Source organism: Crinia signifera, chromosome 6, assembly GCF_055691185.1.
Source record: "Crinia signifera chromosome 6, ASM5569118v1, whole genome shotgun sequence".
In the NCBI taxonomy this organism is placed as follows: Eukaryota; Metazoa; Chordata; class Amphibia; order Anura; family Myobatrachidae; genus Crinia; species Crinia signifera.
Window position 1 is genome coordinate 290,375,713 of NC_139222.1, and position 17,217 is coordinate 290,392,929.

General features: G+C 44.7%; 1 protein-coding gene across 1 annotated transcript in view; it reads right to left on the reverse strand.

Moving 5' to 3' along the window:
- LOC146009483 (alpha-2-macroglobulin-like protein 1) overlaps positions 1-16,789 on the reverse strand; it is a 196,413-nt gene extending 179,624 nt beyond the window's left edge. Inside the window, exon 1 of the mRNA XM_083149909.1 lies at positions 16,533-16,789. Within this exon, the coding sequence (XP_083006035.1) occupies positions 16,533-16,572 (40 nt within the window). The 5' untranslated portion in view covers positions 16,573-16,789. The remainder of the gene's footprint in view (positions 1-16,532) is intronic.
- Between the last annotated feature and the right edge of the window lie 428 nt (positions 16,790-17,217).

Consider the following 17,217-nt stretch of genomic DNA (forward strand, 5'->3'; position numbering starts at 1 on the left):
AATATTCCGCCCAGATTGCATTGTAAATGCGATCTTGATAAATGCGCCCCCAAGTGATGTATGGTACCATTGTACCTTTTGTTTATATTCTATTGTTCAAAAAGTTTTTCGTTTAACCAGACCACAGGAGACCCAGCTATGTGTAGGCTTTGTTCCAAAGCTGATCAGACAGGTTGTCCCTGTGTCTCATGTACTCACCCTGATTGAAAACTGTAGATGGAATTTCCATACTTTTAAGGGCCCTACACACGGAGAGATTTGTGCCAGAGATTCATAATGGGAGATTGATCATGATAGAGTTCAAATCTCTCATAGAAGTGTTTAGGCGACTTCAGGGGAATAATAAATGGGTTGGAATAAAGCCTCGGGGAGTGTCATCTTCATTTGTCTGTAATAGAAAAATAAATAATGAAAGATTATGTAATAAATAAAGAAAGAATGGCATGGAGTCACCCCTATGAGCATGACCAGCCCCGGGATTTCTGAGCCAGTCCTGGTTTTTCAAATATCAGGGGAAAAAAATTAAATAAGGTCCCCCCTATATTCAAGAAACCAGCACCCGGCTCTTGGGCTGGTCCGACTTCACAAAATACAGGGGATAAAGTGAAAGGGGGTCCCCCATATTGTAGGGACCAGCACCAGGCTGTACTAGAAGGGGGTGTAATGTTATAACCAGAGGACACGTTTGACAGGGTCCCGTGGCTATAGCATTACCCATTCTAATTAGTCTAGGCTGGGTGTTTTTGGGGAGGTGGGGACCCTTCTAAATAAAGGTGTCCCCGCTCTTCAGGACACCCCAGGCCAGGGCTGAAGCCCGGGGCTATCCCCTGCACCCCTGGGTGGTGGGTGCAGGGTTTATAGCTAGTTTAAATAGTAATATTGTCCTGTACAGGAGGACTACAGGTACCAGCTTGTGGGGCATTAAAGGCCTTCCGGTTTCCTATAGCCCCCTTTTAAGAAAATATTAACATAAAAACAGAAACACAGGGTTTAAAATAATTTATTAAACTGCATCTTGTATTCACCCAGGGGGGCCCAGCTTCACCAGGGCTTCTGCAGTGACCTCCCTTGGGGGCGGAGGCCTTTTAAGCTCTTTTGCATGGACACTGCCTCCCAGGACTTGTTCTTCAGGAGCTCTTATCTGTTCCTCCTCTGCCGTCAGACTGCCTGCCCCCTGTCTCAAGCTGGCTAATATAGCCTGCTCTAGGGGGCGGGGTGATGATGTGGTGAGCTGTGATTGGCTGGACGTGGCCATTTTGAATGTTTTCCTTTCCCCCTGTCACCTGACACCAATGGATGAGGAGGGAGACCCGGCCCACCGCAGACCCGGACCAATGCCGCCGCCGTTGAGCCCAAGGGTGAGTGAATTGGGTGCTGTGGGAGTGCACGATTGGGGGTGCTGTAGGTGGGGTAGGGGAGGTTGGGAGTGCCATGGGTGGTGGAGGGGTCTGATGTGCCATTGATGGGGGAGGCAGGGGTGCTGTGGGTGGGGAGGGGGGTCATATGTGCCATGGGTGGGGGTCATAAGTGCCATGGGTGGGAGTGGGGGAGGGGGGTTGTCAAGAATCCTCGTGGAGGGCTCTCTTGCATCAGTCCCTCAGAAGGCCCTGCTTATGTGCTCGCGCCACACATGCGGGAGATGTGTAGGACCTTCTGAGCAACTGCACATTATCCAACTTGGCCATTCTGAATCGTGGGCAGATTAAGAATGGTGGGGGCATGCATTTGAGTTGCTGTGTGGTCTACATTTAGATAAATCACTCAGAAAATGCCTTGTGTGTGGGGTCCTTAAGACTTTGAGACACAGAAGAAAGGAGGACACACCCCTTGCTATTCTAGGGGTGTAACAGAGCTGCCAAAAGAACTAAGGGAGATTATCTCTGCTCCCAGGCTAAGAAGTGACATTCTGCTAGGGATTGCTGCAGAAACTGTTGGTTTGGAAGATGTTACTGGAGTATGCTGAGCTGTTATCACCCATTCTGTTTAATAAACCACCATATCGATCACTGTGCCGGAGTGATTTGGAACCCTGGATATTCACATTTGATGGCAGCGGTGGGATCACTCAAGTTACAAGCACAGAAGGAAAAAATCAAAGTAGAATGAAGACAAACCTACAAAAATAACAAAAAGGGAATTCTGCAAGAACTGTGTCAAGCAAGAAATATTTTGATCAACTCAAGGGATACTAAGGCCCAAAGGGACCTAGAACATGCTGCTGAAGAGGAGGATGAAGAGGATGTGGTACAGGACCAAGCAGAGGAGGAGACCAGTTATGGAACCATGTCAATGCCCTCCCCGACAGCTGCAATAACCGTCGGCAAGGCGGAACACCTGAAGATTTGGCTTTACATATTGGGACCAGGAGCGGCTGCACATCAGAAGGCAACAGTATTGGGAGAGGTGCTGGTGAGACCAATGATAGTACCTGGGATAGCATCAGTACCAGTGCTGGAAGGAAGACAGAGGGTACGACTGGGCTACAATGATGTACCGCACTATGTGGAATTGGCCATGGATATTGACACACACCTTCAAGTTTTTGAGTCCCTGATGACAATGCATGAGATATCTGGAAGGGAGTACTGTAGTCAAAAGCATGCCATGTCCTGAACCCAGAGCAAGGAAGAGACTACCAGGAGATTCGGAAAGTGTTGTTGACTCGGAATGCGATTACCCCCTAATCCTATAGCACTAAGTTCCGATCCATGACAGGAAGTGGAGATTCTTCATACACAGAGTGGTTTATTGTGAAGGAACCGTGATCAGTGGCTAGAAGGGAATCAATTTAAAACTGGGATGGACATTAAAAATCTCTTCATATTTAAGCAACTATTGAACAAAATAGAAGTCCGGGAGTGGGTAGTGGATAGAAAACCTATCGACCCAGAAGTAGCAGAAGCCTTGGTGGATGATCTTGCTAATCGTCCCAAGTGGAGGGCGACAAATGGAGGAGAATGGATACCTGTCCAAAGGCCCACATCTAACCAAGATCCACCACTGGCTACATCACAACCCATGCTGCCCAGTATCCCGGCCCCACACCCCATTGCACCAAGAACCAATGTGTACAGAAACATACACCAGGCAGGGGGCACTAGGTTTCTGTTATTTCCCAATTTGTACAGAACTATACACCAGGCACGGGGTACTATGTTTCTGTCATTGCCCAATGTTTACAGAGCCGTGCACCAGGTATGGGGTACTATATTTCTGTCATTGCCCAATGTGGACAGAATCATGCACACGGCATGGGGTACTAGGTTTCTGTCATTCCCCAATATGTACAGAATCATGCACCAGGCACGGGGTACTATGTTTCTGTCATTGCCCAATTTGTACAGAACCATGCACCAGGCAGGGGGTACTAGGTTTCTGTCATTCCCCAATGTGTACAGAACCACGCACCAGGCAGGGGGTACTAGGTTTCTCTCATTCCCCAATGTGTACAGAACCACGCACCAGGCAGGGGGTACTAGGTTTCTGTAATTCCCCAATGTGTACAGAACCATGCACCAGGCACGGGGTACTATGTTTCTGTCATTCCCCAATGTGTACAGAACCATACACCAGGCACAGGGTACTATGTTTCTGTCATTGCCCAATTTGTACAGAACCATACACCAGGCAGGGGGTACTAGGGTTCTGTCATTCCCCAATGTGTACAGAACCACGCACCAGGCACGGGGTGCTATGTTTCTGTCATTGCCCAATGTGTACAGAACCATGCACCAGGCACGGTGTACTAGGTTTCTGTCATTCCCCAATGTGTACAGAACCACGCACCAGGCACGGGGTGCTATGTTTCTGTCATTGCCCAATGTGTACAGAACCATGCACCAGGCACGGTGTACTAGGTTTCTGTTAATCCCCAATGTGTACAGAATCATGCACCAGGCAGGGGGTACTAGGTTTCTGTTATTCCCCAATGTGTACAGAATCATGCACCAGGCAGGGGGTACTAGGTTTCTGTCATTCCCCAATGTGTACAGAACCACGCACCAGGCACGGGGTACTAGGCTTCTGTCATTCCCCAATGTGTACAGAACCATGCACCAGGCACGGGGTACTAGGCTTCTGTCATTCCCCAATGTGTACAGAATCATGCACCAGGCAGGGGGTACTAGGTTTCTGTCATTCCCCAATGTGTACAGAACCATGCACCAGGTAGGGGGTTCTATGCTTCTGTCATTCCCCAATGTGTACAGAACCATGCACCAGGCATGGGGTTCTAGGCTTCTGTCATTCCCCAATGTGTACAGAACCATGCACCAGGCACGGGGTACTATGTAACATGGAAGGCACCAGGCAGGGGGTACTATGTTTCTGTCATTCCCCAATGTGTACAGAATCATGCACCAGGCACGGGGTACTATGTAACATGGAAGGCACCAGGCAGGGGGTACTATGTTTCTGTCATTCCCCAATGTGTACAGAACCATACACCAGGCACGGGGTACTATGTTTCTGTCATTGCCCAATTTGTACAGAACCATACACCAGGCACAAGGTTCTAGGCTTCTGTCATTCCCCAATGTGTACAGAACCATGCACCAGGCATGGGGTTCTAGGCTTCTGTCATTCCCCAATGTGTACAGAATTATGCACCAGGCACGAGGTACTATGGGGTTTATTCTAGTTCATTCTTTCTGACAAAATCCTTCTTAGATGGACAAAACCATGTGCACTGCAGGGGGGCAGATGTAACATGTGCAGAGAGAATTAGATTTGGGTGAGTTTTTTTGTTTCTGTGCAGGGAAAATACTGACTGCATAATTTTACACTGCAATATAGATCTCACTTTGAAGAAAAACCCCACCCAAATCTAATTCTCTCTGCACATGTTACATCTGCCCCACCCGCAGTGCACATGGTTTTGTCCATCTAAGAAGGATTTTGTCAGAAAGAATGAACTAGAATAACCCCCAATGTAACATGGAAGGCACCAGGCAGGGGGTTCTAGGCTTCTGTCATTCCCCAATGTGTACAGAACCATGCACCAGGCACGGGGTTCTAGGCTTCTGTCATTCCCCAATGTGTACAGAATCATGCACCAGGCAGGGGGTTCTAGGCTTCTGTCATTCCCCAATGTGTACAGAACCATGCACCAGGCACGGGGTTCTAGGCTTCTGTCATTCCCCAATGTGACCAGAATTATGAACCAGGCAGGGGGTTCTAGGTTTCTGTCATTCCCCAATGTGTACAGAATTATGAACCAGGCAGGGGGTTCTAGGTTTCTGTCATTCCCCAATGTGTACAGAACCATGCACCAGGCACGGGGTTCTAGGCTTCTGTCATTCCCCAATGTGTACAGAATTATGCACCAGGCACGGGGTTCTAGGCTTCTGTCATTCCCCAATGTGTACAGAATCATGCACCAGGCACGGGGTACTATGTTTCTGTCATTCCCCAATGTGTACAGAACCATGCACCAGGCACGGGGTTCTAGGCTTCTGTCATTCCCCAATGTGTACAGAATTATGCACCAGGCAGGGGGTTCTAGGTTTCTGTCATTCCCCAATGTGTACAGAATTATGCACCAGGCACGGGGTACTATGTTTCTGTCATTCCCCAATGTGTACAGAACCATGCACCAGGCACGGGGTACTATGTTTCTGTCATTCCCCAATGTGTACAGAATCATGCACCAGGCACGGGGTTCTAGGCTTCTGTCATTCCCCAATGTGTACAGAACCATGCACCAGGCACGGGGTTCTAGGCTTCTGTCATTCCCCAATGTGTACAGAATTATGCACCAGGCAGGGGGTTCTAGGTTTCTGTCATTCCCCAATGTGTACAGAACCATGCACCAGGCACGGGGTTCTAGGCTTCTGTCATTCCCCAATGTGTACAGAATTATGCACCAGGCACGGGGTACTATGTTTCTGTCATTCCCCAATGTGTACAGAACCATGCACCAGGCACGGGGTACTATGTTTCTGTCATTCCCCAATGTGTACAGAATCATGCACCAGGCACGGGGTTCTAGGTTTCTGTCATTCCCCAATGTGACCAGAATTATGAACCAGGCAGGGGGTTCTAGGTTTCTGTCATTCCCCAATGTGTACAGAATTATGAACCAGGCAGGGGGTTCTAGGCTTCTGTCATTCCCCAATGTGTACAGAATTATGCACCAGGCACGGGGTTCTAGGCTTCTGTCATTCCCCAATGTGTACAGAATCATGCACCAGGCACGGGGTACTATGTTTCTGTCATTCCCCAATGTGTACAGAACCATGCACCAGGCACGGGGTTCTAGGCTTCTGTCATTCCCCAATGTGTACAGAATTATGCACCAGGCACGGGGTTCTAGGCTTCTGTCATTCCCCAATGTGTACAGAATCATGCACCAGGCACGGGGTACTATGTTTCTGTCATTCCCCAATGTGTACAGAACCATGCACCAGGCACGGGGTTCTAGGCTTCTGTCATTCCCCAATGTGTACAGAATTATGCACCAGGCAGGGCGTTCTAGGTTTCTGTCATTCCCCAATGTGTACAGAACCATGCACCAGGCACGGGGTTCTAGGCTTCTGTCATTCCCCAATGTGTACAGAATTATGCACCAGGCACGGGGTACTATGTTTCTGTCATTCCCCAATGTGTACAGAACCATGCACCAGGCACGGGGTACTATGTTTCTGTCATTCCCCAATGTGTACAGAATCATGCACCAGGCACGGGGTACTATGTTTCTGTCATTCCCCAATGTGTACAGAATCATGCACCAGGCACGGGGTTCTAGGCTTCTGTCATTCCCCAATGTGTACAGAACCACGCACCAGGCACGGGGTACTATGTAACATGGAAGGCACCAGGCAGGGGGTACTATGTTTCTGTCATTCCCCAATGTGTACAGAACCATGCACCAGGCACGGGGTACTAGGCTTCTGTCATTCCCCAATGTGTACAGAACCATGCACCAGGCACGGGGTACTATGTAACATGGAAGGCTCCCACATTACTGTGTGTAACATTCTCCCAACATCTCAGCAGAAAAGACAACTCTCCGCATTTCCTGACGGACGCAGTAATCCCGTACATCAGCGATGGATCTTACTTCACCTCATTACAGGGTTCCAGGCTGCAGGATGCGGGGACAGATATCTCAGTAATGGATGCACATTTCCTTTAGCTCCTGCCAAGGTACATTACACTTATTTGCACATACATTAGTTAATACCCTGAAGCGCAGGCATGAAGCGTTATGGGTGCGGCTTAGTGACATCCTGAATCCTAGAAACTGGGAATTAGCGCTAAGTCGTCAGAAGCGCAGTCCTGACCTTGACACAAAAAAACATGGCCCTGACTCAGGTTTACTCGGAATGGGACCAATTCTACCCATGTTACATCTGCCCCACCTGCAGTGCACATGGTTATAATTATAATATCTGTATTCACCATAATGACCGGAAATGTCACCTTATATAGGGAATATCATCTATATCCACCATAATGACCGGTAATGTCACTTTATATAGGTAATATAATCTATATCCATCATAATGACCGGTAATGTCACCTTATATAGGGAATATAATCTGTATCCACCATAATGACCGGTAATGTCACCTTATATAGGGAATATAATCTGTATCCACCATAATGACCGGTAATGTCACTTTATATAGGGAATATAATCTATATCCACCATAATGACCGGTAACGTCACTTTATATAGGGAATATAATCTGTATCCACCATAATGACCGGTAATGTCACTTTATATAGGGAATATAATCTGTATCCACCATAATGACCGGTAATGTCACCTTATATAGGGAATATAATCTGTATCCACCATAATGACCGGTAATGTCACTTTATATAGGGAATATAATCTATATCCACCATAATGACCGGTAACGTCACTTTATATAGGGAATATAATCTGTATCCACCATAATGACCGGTAATGTCACTTTATATAGGGAATATAATCTGTATCCACCATAATGACCGGTAATGTCACCTTATATAGGGAATATAATCTGTATCCACCATAATGACCGGTAATGTCACTTTATATAGGGAATATAATCTGTATCCATCATAATGACCGGTAATGTCACTTTATATAGGGAATATAATCTGTATCCACCATAATGACCGGTAATGTCACTTTATATAGGGAATATAATCTGTATCCACCATAATGACCGGTAATGTCACTTTATATAGGGAATATAATCTGTACCCACCATAATGACCGGTAATGTCACTTTATATAGGGAATATAATCTGTACCCACCATAATGACCGGTAATGTCACATTATATAGAGAATATAATCTGTATCCACCATAATGACCGGTAATGTCACTTTATATAGGGAATATAATCTGTATCCACCATAATGACCGGTAATGTCACTTTATATAGGGAATATAATCTGTACCCATCATAATGACAGGTAATGTCACCTTATATAGGGAATATAATCTGTATCCATCATAATGACCGGTAATGTCACATTACATAGGGAATATAAACTGTATCCACCATAATGACCGGTAATGTCACCTTATATAGGGAATATAATCTGTATCCACCATAATGACCAGTAATGTCACCTTATATAGGGAATATAATCTGTATCCATCATGACGACCGGTAATGTCACTTTATATAGGGAATATAATCTGTATCCACCATAATGACCGGTAATGTCACTTTATATAGGGAATATAATCTGTACCCACCATAATGACCGGTAATGTCACTTTATATAGGGAATATAATCTGTACCCATCATAATGACCGGTAATGTCACCTCATATAGGGAATATAATCTGTATCCATCATAATGACCGGTAATGTCACTTTATATAGGGAATATAATCTGTACCCACCATAATGACCGGTAATGTCACTTTATATAGGGAATATAATCTGTATCCACCATAATGACCGGTAATGTCACTTTATATAGGGAATATAATCTGTATCCACCATAATGACCAGTAATGTCACCTTATATAGGGAATATAATCTGTATCCATCATGACGACCGGTAATGTCACCTTATATAGGGAATATAATCTGTATCCACCATAATGACCGGTAATGTCACTTTATATAGGGAATATAATCTGTACCCACCATAATGACCGGTAATGTCACTTTATATAGGGAATATAATCTGTACCCATCATAATGACCGGTAATGTCACCTCATATAGGGAATATAATCTGTATCTATCATAATGACCGGTAATGTCACTTTATATAGGGAATATAATCTGTATCCACCATAATGACCGGTAATGTCACTTTATATAGGGAATATAATCTGTATCCACCATAATGACCGGTAATGTCACTTTATATATAGGGAATATAATCTGTATCCATCATAATGACCGGTAATGTCACTTTATATAGGGAATATAATCTGTATCCATCATAATGATGGTAATGTAACCTAATATAGGGAATATAATCTGTATCCATCATAATGACCGGTAATGTCACTTTATATAGGGAATATAACCTGTATCTATCATAATGACTGGTAATGTCACCTTATATAGGGAATATAACCTGTATCTATCATAATGACTGGTAATGTCACCTTATATAGGGAATATAATCTGTATCCATCATAATGACCGGAAATGTCACCTTATATAGGGAATATAATCTGTATCCACCATAATGACCGGTAATGTCACCTTATATAGGGAATATAATCTGTATCCACCATAATGACCGGTAATGTCACCTTATATAGGGAATATAATCTGTATCCATCATAATGACCGGAAATGTCACCTTATATAGGGAATATAATCTGTATCCACCATAATGACCGGTAATGTCACTTTATATAGGGAATATCATCTGTATCCACCCTAATGACCGGTAATGTCACCTTATATAGGGAATATAATCTATATCCACCATAATGACCGGTAATGTCACTTTATATAGGGAATATAATCTGTATCCACCATAATGACCGGTAATGTCACTTTATAAAGGGAATATAATCTGTATCCACCATAATGACCGGTAATGTCACCTTATATAGGGAATATAATCTGTATCCACCATAATGACCGGTAATGTCACTTTATATAGGGAATATAATCTGTATCCACCATAATGACCGGTAATGTCACCTTATATAGGGAATATAATCTGTATCCACCATAATGACCGGTAATGTCACTTTATATAGGGAATATAATCTGTATCCACCATAATGACCGGTAATGTCACCTTATATAGGGAATATCATCTGTATCCACCATAATGACCGGTAATGTCACCTTATATAGGGAATATAATCTGTATCCATCATAATGACCGGTAATGTCACCTTATATAGGGAATATAATCTGTATCCACCATAATGACCGGTAATGTCACCTTATATAGGGAATATAATCTGTATCCACCATAATGACCGGTAATGTCACCTTATATAGGGAATATAATCTATATCCATCATAATGACCGGTATTGTCACTTTATATAGGGAATATAATCTGTATCCACCATAATGACCGGTCATGTTACTTTATATAGGGAATATAATCTGTACCCACCATAATGACCGGTAATGTCACTTTATATAGGGAATATAATCTGTATCCACCATAATGACCGGTAATGTCACTTTATATGGGGAATATAATCTGTATCCACCATAATGACCGGTAATGTCACTTTATATAGGGAATATAATCTGAATCCACCATAATGACCGGTAATGTCACTTTATATAGGGAATATAATCTGTATTCACCATAATGACCGGTAATGTCACTTTATATAGGGAATATAATCTGTATCCATCATAATGACCGGTAATGTCACTTTATATAGGGAATATAATCTGTATTCACCATAATGACCGGTAATGACACCTTATATAGGGAATATAATCTGTACCCACCATAATGACCGTTAATGTCACTTTATATAGGGAATATAATCTGTATCCACCATAATGACCGGTAATGTCACTTTATATAGGGAATATAATCTGTATTCACTATAATGACCGGTAATGTCACTTTATATAGGGAATATAATCTGTATCCATCATAATGACCGGTAATGTAACTTTATATAGGGAATATAATCTGTATCCATCATAATGACCGGTAATGTCACTTTATATAGGGAATATAATCTGTATCCACCATAATGACCGGTAATGTCACTTTATATAGGGAATATAATCTGTATTCACCATAATGACCGGTAATGTCACTTTATATAGGGAATATAATCTGTATCCACCATAATGACCGGTAATGTCACCTTATATAAGTAATATAATCTGTATCCACCATAATGACCGGTAATGTCACCTTATATAGGGAATATAATCTGTATTCACCATAATGACCGGTAATGTCACTTTATATAGGGAATATAATCTGTATCCATCATAATGACCGGTAATGTCACCTTATATAGGGAATATAATCTGTATCCATCATAATGACCGGTAATGTCACCTTATATAGGGAATATAATCTGTATCCATCATAATGACCGGTAATGTCACCTTATATTGGGAATATAATCTGTATCCACCATAATGACCGGTAATGTCAATATCCTCGGTTTTTTTAAACAACATTTTTTATTTGAATTTATATAACAAATGTGAGCGATGGCGGGATTTTTTGCAGATATTTTGCCCATTTCTCACAGATGTTGGTGCTCAAAGAGTTAATACTATTCCACTGAAGCAGAGGTTGATTTAGACCTCATGGATCCCTAGACAAGATACTGGTTTGGGCCCTCCAACAATCCATAGCTGTATAATGTTGCTGCTGATTGCAGGTGGCATTGATAGAGTACATTGGCGTGGGCACAGTCTACCGATAAATGCTCAGCCGCGTGACCATCGGCAGTGCCTACTGAATCAGGCTCCAGGTCTTATGAAAGTAGTCTAATACCTATGTCAAATATTGGCCAACTAGAGCGGATGACACCATTTTGTGTGTCCAAACATTTTTTATCCTATCAATGTACATCAAAGGGAGCGTGGGCGGGTCCATGTGATGTCATAATGTCACTCCATAATCATGCAATGCTCCTCAGTAGATGGCCAAGATGTCTTTATGGGGCCGCTTGGAACCTACTAGGCCCTAGGCTGGCACCTAGGTTATTTTGTGTAAAAGCCTCCATTGCATCAGAGTCCCGCAGCAGCAGTGTTGCAGAAATAGCCTTATAAATGGCTACAGCGCCATCTTGTCGGAGATCTGTGCAGGCACAGTAGAGGTCTTACCGCTCTAGTACTCAGACTGTACTGCACTCCGCTACTCCCAGCAGAGAGGAGGGGCCCCGGCCAGAGTCGGCTGAGTAAGAGGGGAGAGATAACAGAGCATGAGAGAGACATGTAAGAGGGGAGAGATGGGAGGATGAGAGAGACATGTAAGAGGGGGGAGACATGTAATACCCCCTTTAGACATACTACCCGGGATTTTTAACCCAGCTCAATCCCGGGATTTTAGTAACAGACCCCCTTTCACACTACACCTCAGACCTGGGGAAATCTCGGGTATACCCCTTTTACACATAAACCAGGCTTATCAAGCATTTCACTGTTTCATCAGTAAATATGGGACACTTTGCTGGCTTACAAGAATGGCATCATCCAAAGGTGGGGACTGGCTACAAAAGGGCCTGTGTGGAGTTCCCACAATGCATTGCTGTTATGGCTGCTGAGAACATGTGGAGGCTGGAGAGTTTGTATGCTCTTGTGGATTTGCTGTGTTATGTGTGATGCTTGGATTAAGCTACACCCGCTGTTCTTTGTTGCACAGTGTGAGATGCAGTTAAGGAGGTATCATTTTCTGGTGGAGAGGGAGGCCAATCGCCGGCATTACTTACCCCAGAGGAGAACCTTGGTCTTGTCCAGCATATCGTCCATACTGCGTGTGACTGGTGCGTCAGCTCGTACACTGTGGGCTAGAGATCAGCAACATGGCCTGGTTTTCTGGGCTACGGTGGAAGCATTTGAGGATAATCAATGGCTGGCACATTTTAGGATGTCGCGTGGCACCTTTAATTATCTTTTGGAACTCCTCTCCCGGGCACTTCCCAGGCAAACAACCCATTGGACACAGCCCATTTCCCCTAGCAGGAGACTGGCGATTGTCTTGTGGTGGTATGCTACCCCTGGCGAGTACCACACAATAGCATGTTTGTATGGTGTAGGCATCTACACGGTGTGTGTGTTGGTGCGGGAAGTGACAAAGGCAATCCTGGATTCCTTATATCACCGCTTCATTTCCCTACCCCAGGGACAGAGACTGGATGAGACTGTGTCTGGGTTCCTGCGTCGCGGATATCCGCAGTGTGCTCTAGAGACAGCGCAGCGGACTACTACAACCGCAAGGGGTGGCATTCCATCATTCTCCAAGCCATAGTTGACCATAAATATAGGTAAGTACCTTTGTATGTTTTGGGGGGGTGGGGGTTCTGTTGTGAAACTACACATCTCAGCATGCCCTATATTAGTTTTTACATTCCCTAGGAGCAAAACTGTTTTAGGGCATCCTGTGACTTGTAGTTTCACAGCAGCTGCAGAGCTATAGGTTGTTGTACACTGGTGTGTTTTTTTAACAATTATATTGTTTTTCAGTTTTACCGATGTCTTCATTGGCTGGCCAGGTCATACCTCCCAACTGTCCCGCTTACCGCGGGAACGTCCCCGTATTCGGGGACGTTCCCGCATCCAGCCCGGGGCCGTCATTGTCCCGTGGTAGGGGGTGGCAGTTGGAAGTCTCCCCATCCTGTGCACAGTGTCTATTCACTCGTCATCCCACAAGGACATGCCCCTTTTTGGAGGCCATGCCCCCTTTTGGGGAGTGCGCGACACTTTGCTGCGCGGGAGTCCCGACTCCACCATCAAAAAGTTGGGAGGTATGCCAGGTCGTTCTCATGATGGCCGTGTACTGGCCAATTCGGACATCTACAAGATAACGGAAGAGAGGAAAAATGGCAGGCTATTCCCTGAGGAGGTAAATATATGTGTCTGGTATTTTGTGATGCTTGTGTGCGCAAAGAAGTATTGAGCCTAGTGAGACAAAAATAAGGATTCGCAGTATGAGGGAGTTTTTGTGAATATATATATACCCATACAAAGTCTGTGTCGTAATGCCCAAGTTTCCACTGCTCTATAGTGATCCTGTATTTTCTTTCAGAAGTCAAAGATTGTGGAGGGGGTGAAGGTACCAATCCACATCATTGGTGATGCTGCTTATCCGCTGAGAAGGTGGCTAATGAAAGATTACACCCAGCATTTGAGGTTGACACCGGAACAGATACGGTACACCCATACCCTCAGCTCTACCCGGATGATGGTGGAGAACGCAGTTGGCTGGCTCAAAGGACGTTGGCGTTGTTTGCTGAAGCGCAATGACATTGACATTACCCTTGTTCCTGACATTGTGGCAGCATTCTGTATTTATTTATACATATTATGCAGCGCTTTACAAAGCATAGTTATGAGCAAACACAGATAACGAATTATAGCATAAGACAGTTTAGGACAAGTACATGGTTAATATAGATAGTTGCATCAGGGTACAGGACACCGAAGCAATTATCAGGGTGGCAGTGGGTTATATATTCTAAGAAAGGCACACGAGGAGAGAGGGCCCTGCTCGTGAGAGCTTACATTCTAATGGGGAAGGTTAGACAGAAAGGGGTGACACAGAAGGGGAGGGGCAGACAGACAGGGGTGACACAGAATTGGAGGGGCAGACAGGGGTGACACAGAAGGGGAGGGGCAGACAGACAGGGGTGACACAGAAGGGGAGGGGCAGACAGACAGGGGTGACACAGAAAGGGAGGGGCAGACAGACAGGGGTGACACAGAAGGGGAGGGTAGGACAGATAGGGGTGATACAGAAGGGGAAGAAGTGAGCTTAAACAGGTTAGGATGAGAGATGGTCAGGTTTTATGCAGGAGGGTGCGGGAAGAGGTCAGCTTAGTGTTTGATATTTTACGTCTATAAAAGTGTTGGGTCATCCAGGAGTAGACAGCAGAGAGACAGTTGGAGATATGAGTGAGGATAGAGGGAGAGAGATCAGGAAAGGATCGGTAGATTACAGTGTTATCAGCATAGTGGTGATAGTGGAAGTAGTGAGAAAATAAGGTCACCCAGAGGGGACTTGTAGAGATAGAGAAGAAGAGGGCCAAGAATAACATTTTGGGGGACACCTATTATCAATGGAAGAGCAGGAGAGGTGAGGTCATTAGAGGTACAGCCGGGCATTTTTAAAACTGACAGTGCAAATACAAGCATTAACAGGGATAGTAAAAGTTGTTTGCAGATGTAAAAATGATGATATTATGGTTGAATAGCCAGATTAAGCAGCCAGGAGTAATATGTTGTGAGAATGAATTGAACTCACTCAAAGCAGACTTTGGTTTCTCACTTGTTGCTTCTGTCCTTCTGTTTCACTTCAGTGTAACGCCAGTATAACGCCACAGTTATATTTAAATTATGCTGCACTTTAAAAAATGATGCACTTCAAAACTATTATGCACACAGCTAAACCATGCACACAGCCTATGTAATGATCTTTAAATGCATCTGCACTCATTAATTGGACTCGCCCCACCCAATCCCAACCCCCCGACTACAATGAATGGTAATAAAAGATGCTTGCATAAATTAAGTGTTATAAGATATTCCTCCCTTCACATAGGCAACAGAGATTTGATTTTTAACTTGCAAAGTTAAGTTTGTCAAAACACATTTCTGATATCTAAAGCAGTGTGCAGAATGATCAATTACCAAAGCATTTACATACTTCCAGCACCTGAGGTGGAATAATCTGCAGCCCAGCCAGATCAAGTATGTAGAAAGCTGGTTACCTATGACAATATCAATCAATCTAGGTCCATACCTCCCAACTTTTTATCTGAAGAAATAGGGAGCGCCCGAAAAGTGGGCGGGGTGTATGCAAATGAGGGTGCGGCTTATGCTAATTAGCCGCGACCTCATTTTCATACGAGAATAGACGCTGTGCGCATGCGCACAGCGTCTATTCTACTAGATTGGGGGGTCTCCCAACTGCCACCCCCCGCAGCGGGACAATGCCTGCCGCGGGTGGGACAGCGGGACAGGACCCGAAAATCGGGACTGTCCCTCTAAAATCGTGACAGTTGGGAGGTATGTAGGTCAGAGGGTGGAATAATCTGCAGCCCAGCCAGACCAAGTATGTAGAATGTTGGTTACCTATGACAATATCAAATCAATCTAGGACAGAGGGTGGAATAATCTGCAGCCCAGACCAAGTATGTAGAATGTTGGTTACCCATGACAATATCAAATCAATCTAGGACACAGGGTGGAATAATCTGCAGCCCAGACCAAGTATGTAGAATGCTAGTTACCTATGACAATATCAAATCAATCTGGGACAGAGGGTGGAATAATCTGCAGCCAGACCAAGTATGTAGAATGCTGGTTACCTATGACAATATCAAATCAATCTAGGACAGAGGGTGGAATAATCTGCAGCCAGACCAAGTATGTAGAATGTTGGTTACCTTGATGAGAAGAGATGAGAAGAGAAGTCAGTTCATTCATGATAAACTGAAGATATGTCTAGAACGCCAGTATAACGCTGCAGTTCTATTTAAATTATGCCGCACTTTAAAAATGATGACTTCAAAACTATTATACACACAGCTACACCATGCACACAGCCTATTCGGCCACAGCTAAACCGTGCACACAGCCTATTCGGCCACAGCTACACCATGCACACAGCCTATACGGCCACAGCTAAACCGTGCACACAGCCTATTCGGCACACAGCTACACCATGCACACAGCCTATTCGGCCACAGCTACACCGTGCAGGCAGCCTATTCGGCCACAGCTAAACCGTGCACACAGCCTATTCGGCACACAGCTACACCATGCACACAGCCTATTCGGCCACAGCTACACCGTGCACGCAGCCTATTCGGCCACAGCTAAACCGTGCACACAGCCTATTCGGCCACAGCTAAACCGTGCACACAGCCTATTCGGCCACAGCTAAACCGTGCACACAGCCTATTCGGCCACAGCTAAACCGTGCACACAGCCTATTCGGCACACAGCTAAACCATGCACACAGCCTATTCGGCCACAGCTAAACCGTGCACGCAGCCTATTCGGCCACAGCTAAACCATGCACGCAGCCTATTCGGCACACAGCTACACCATGCACACAGCCTATTCGGC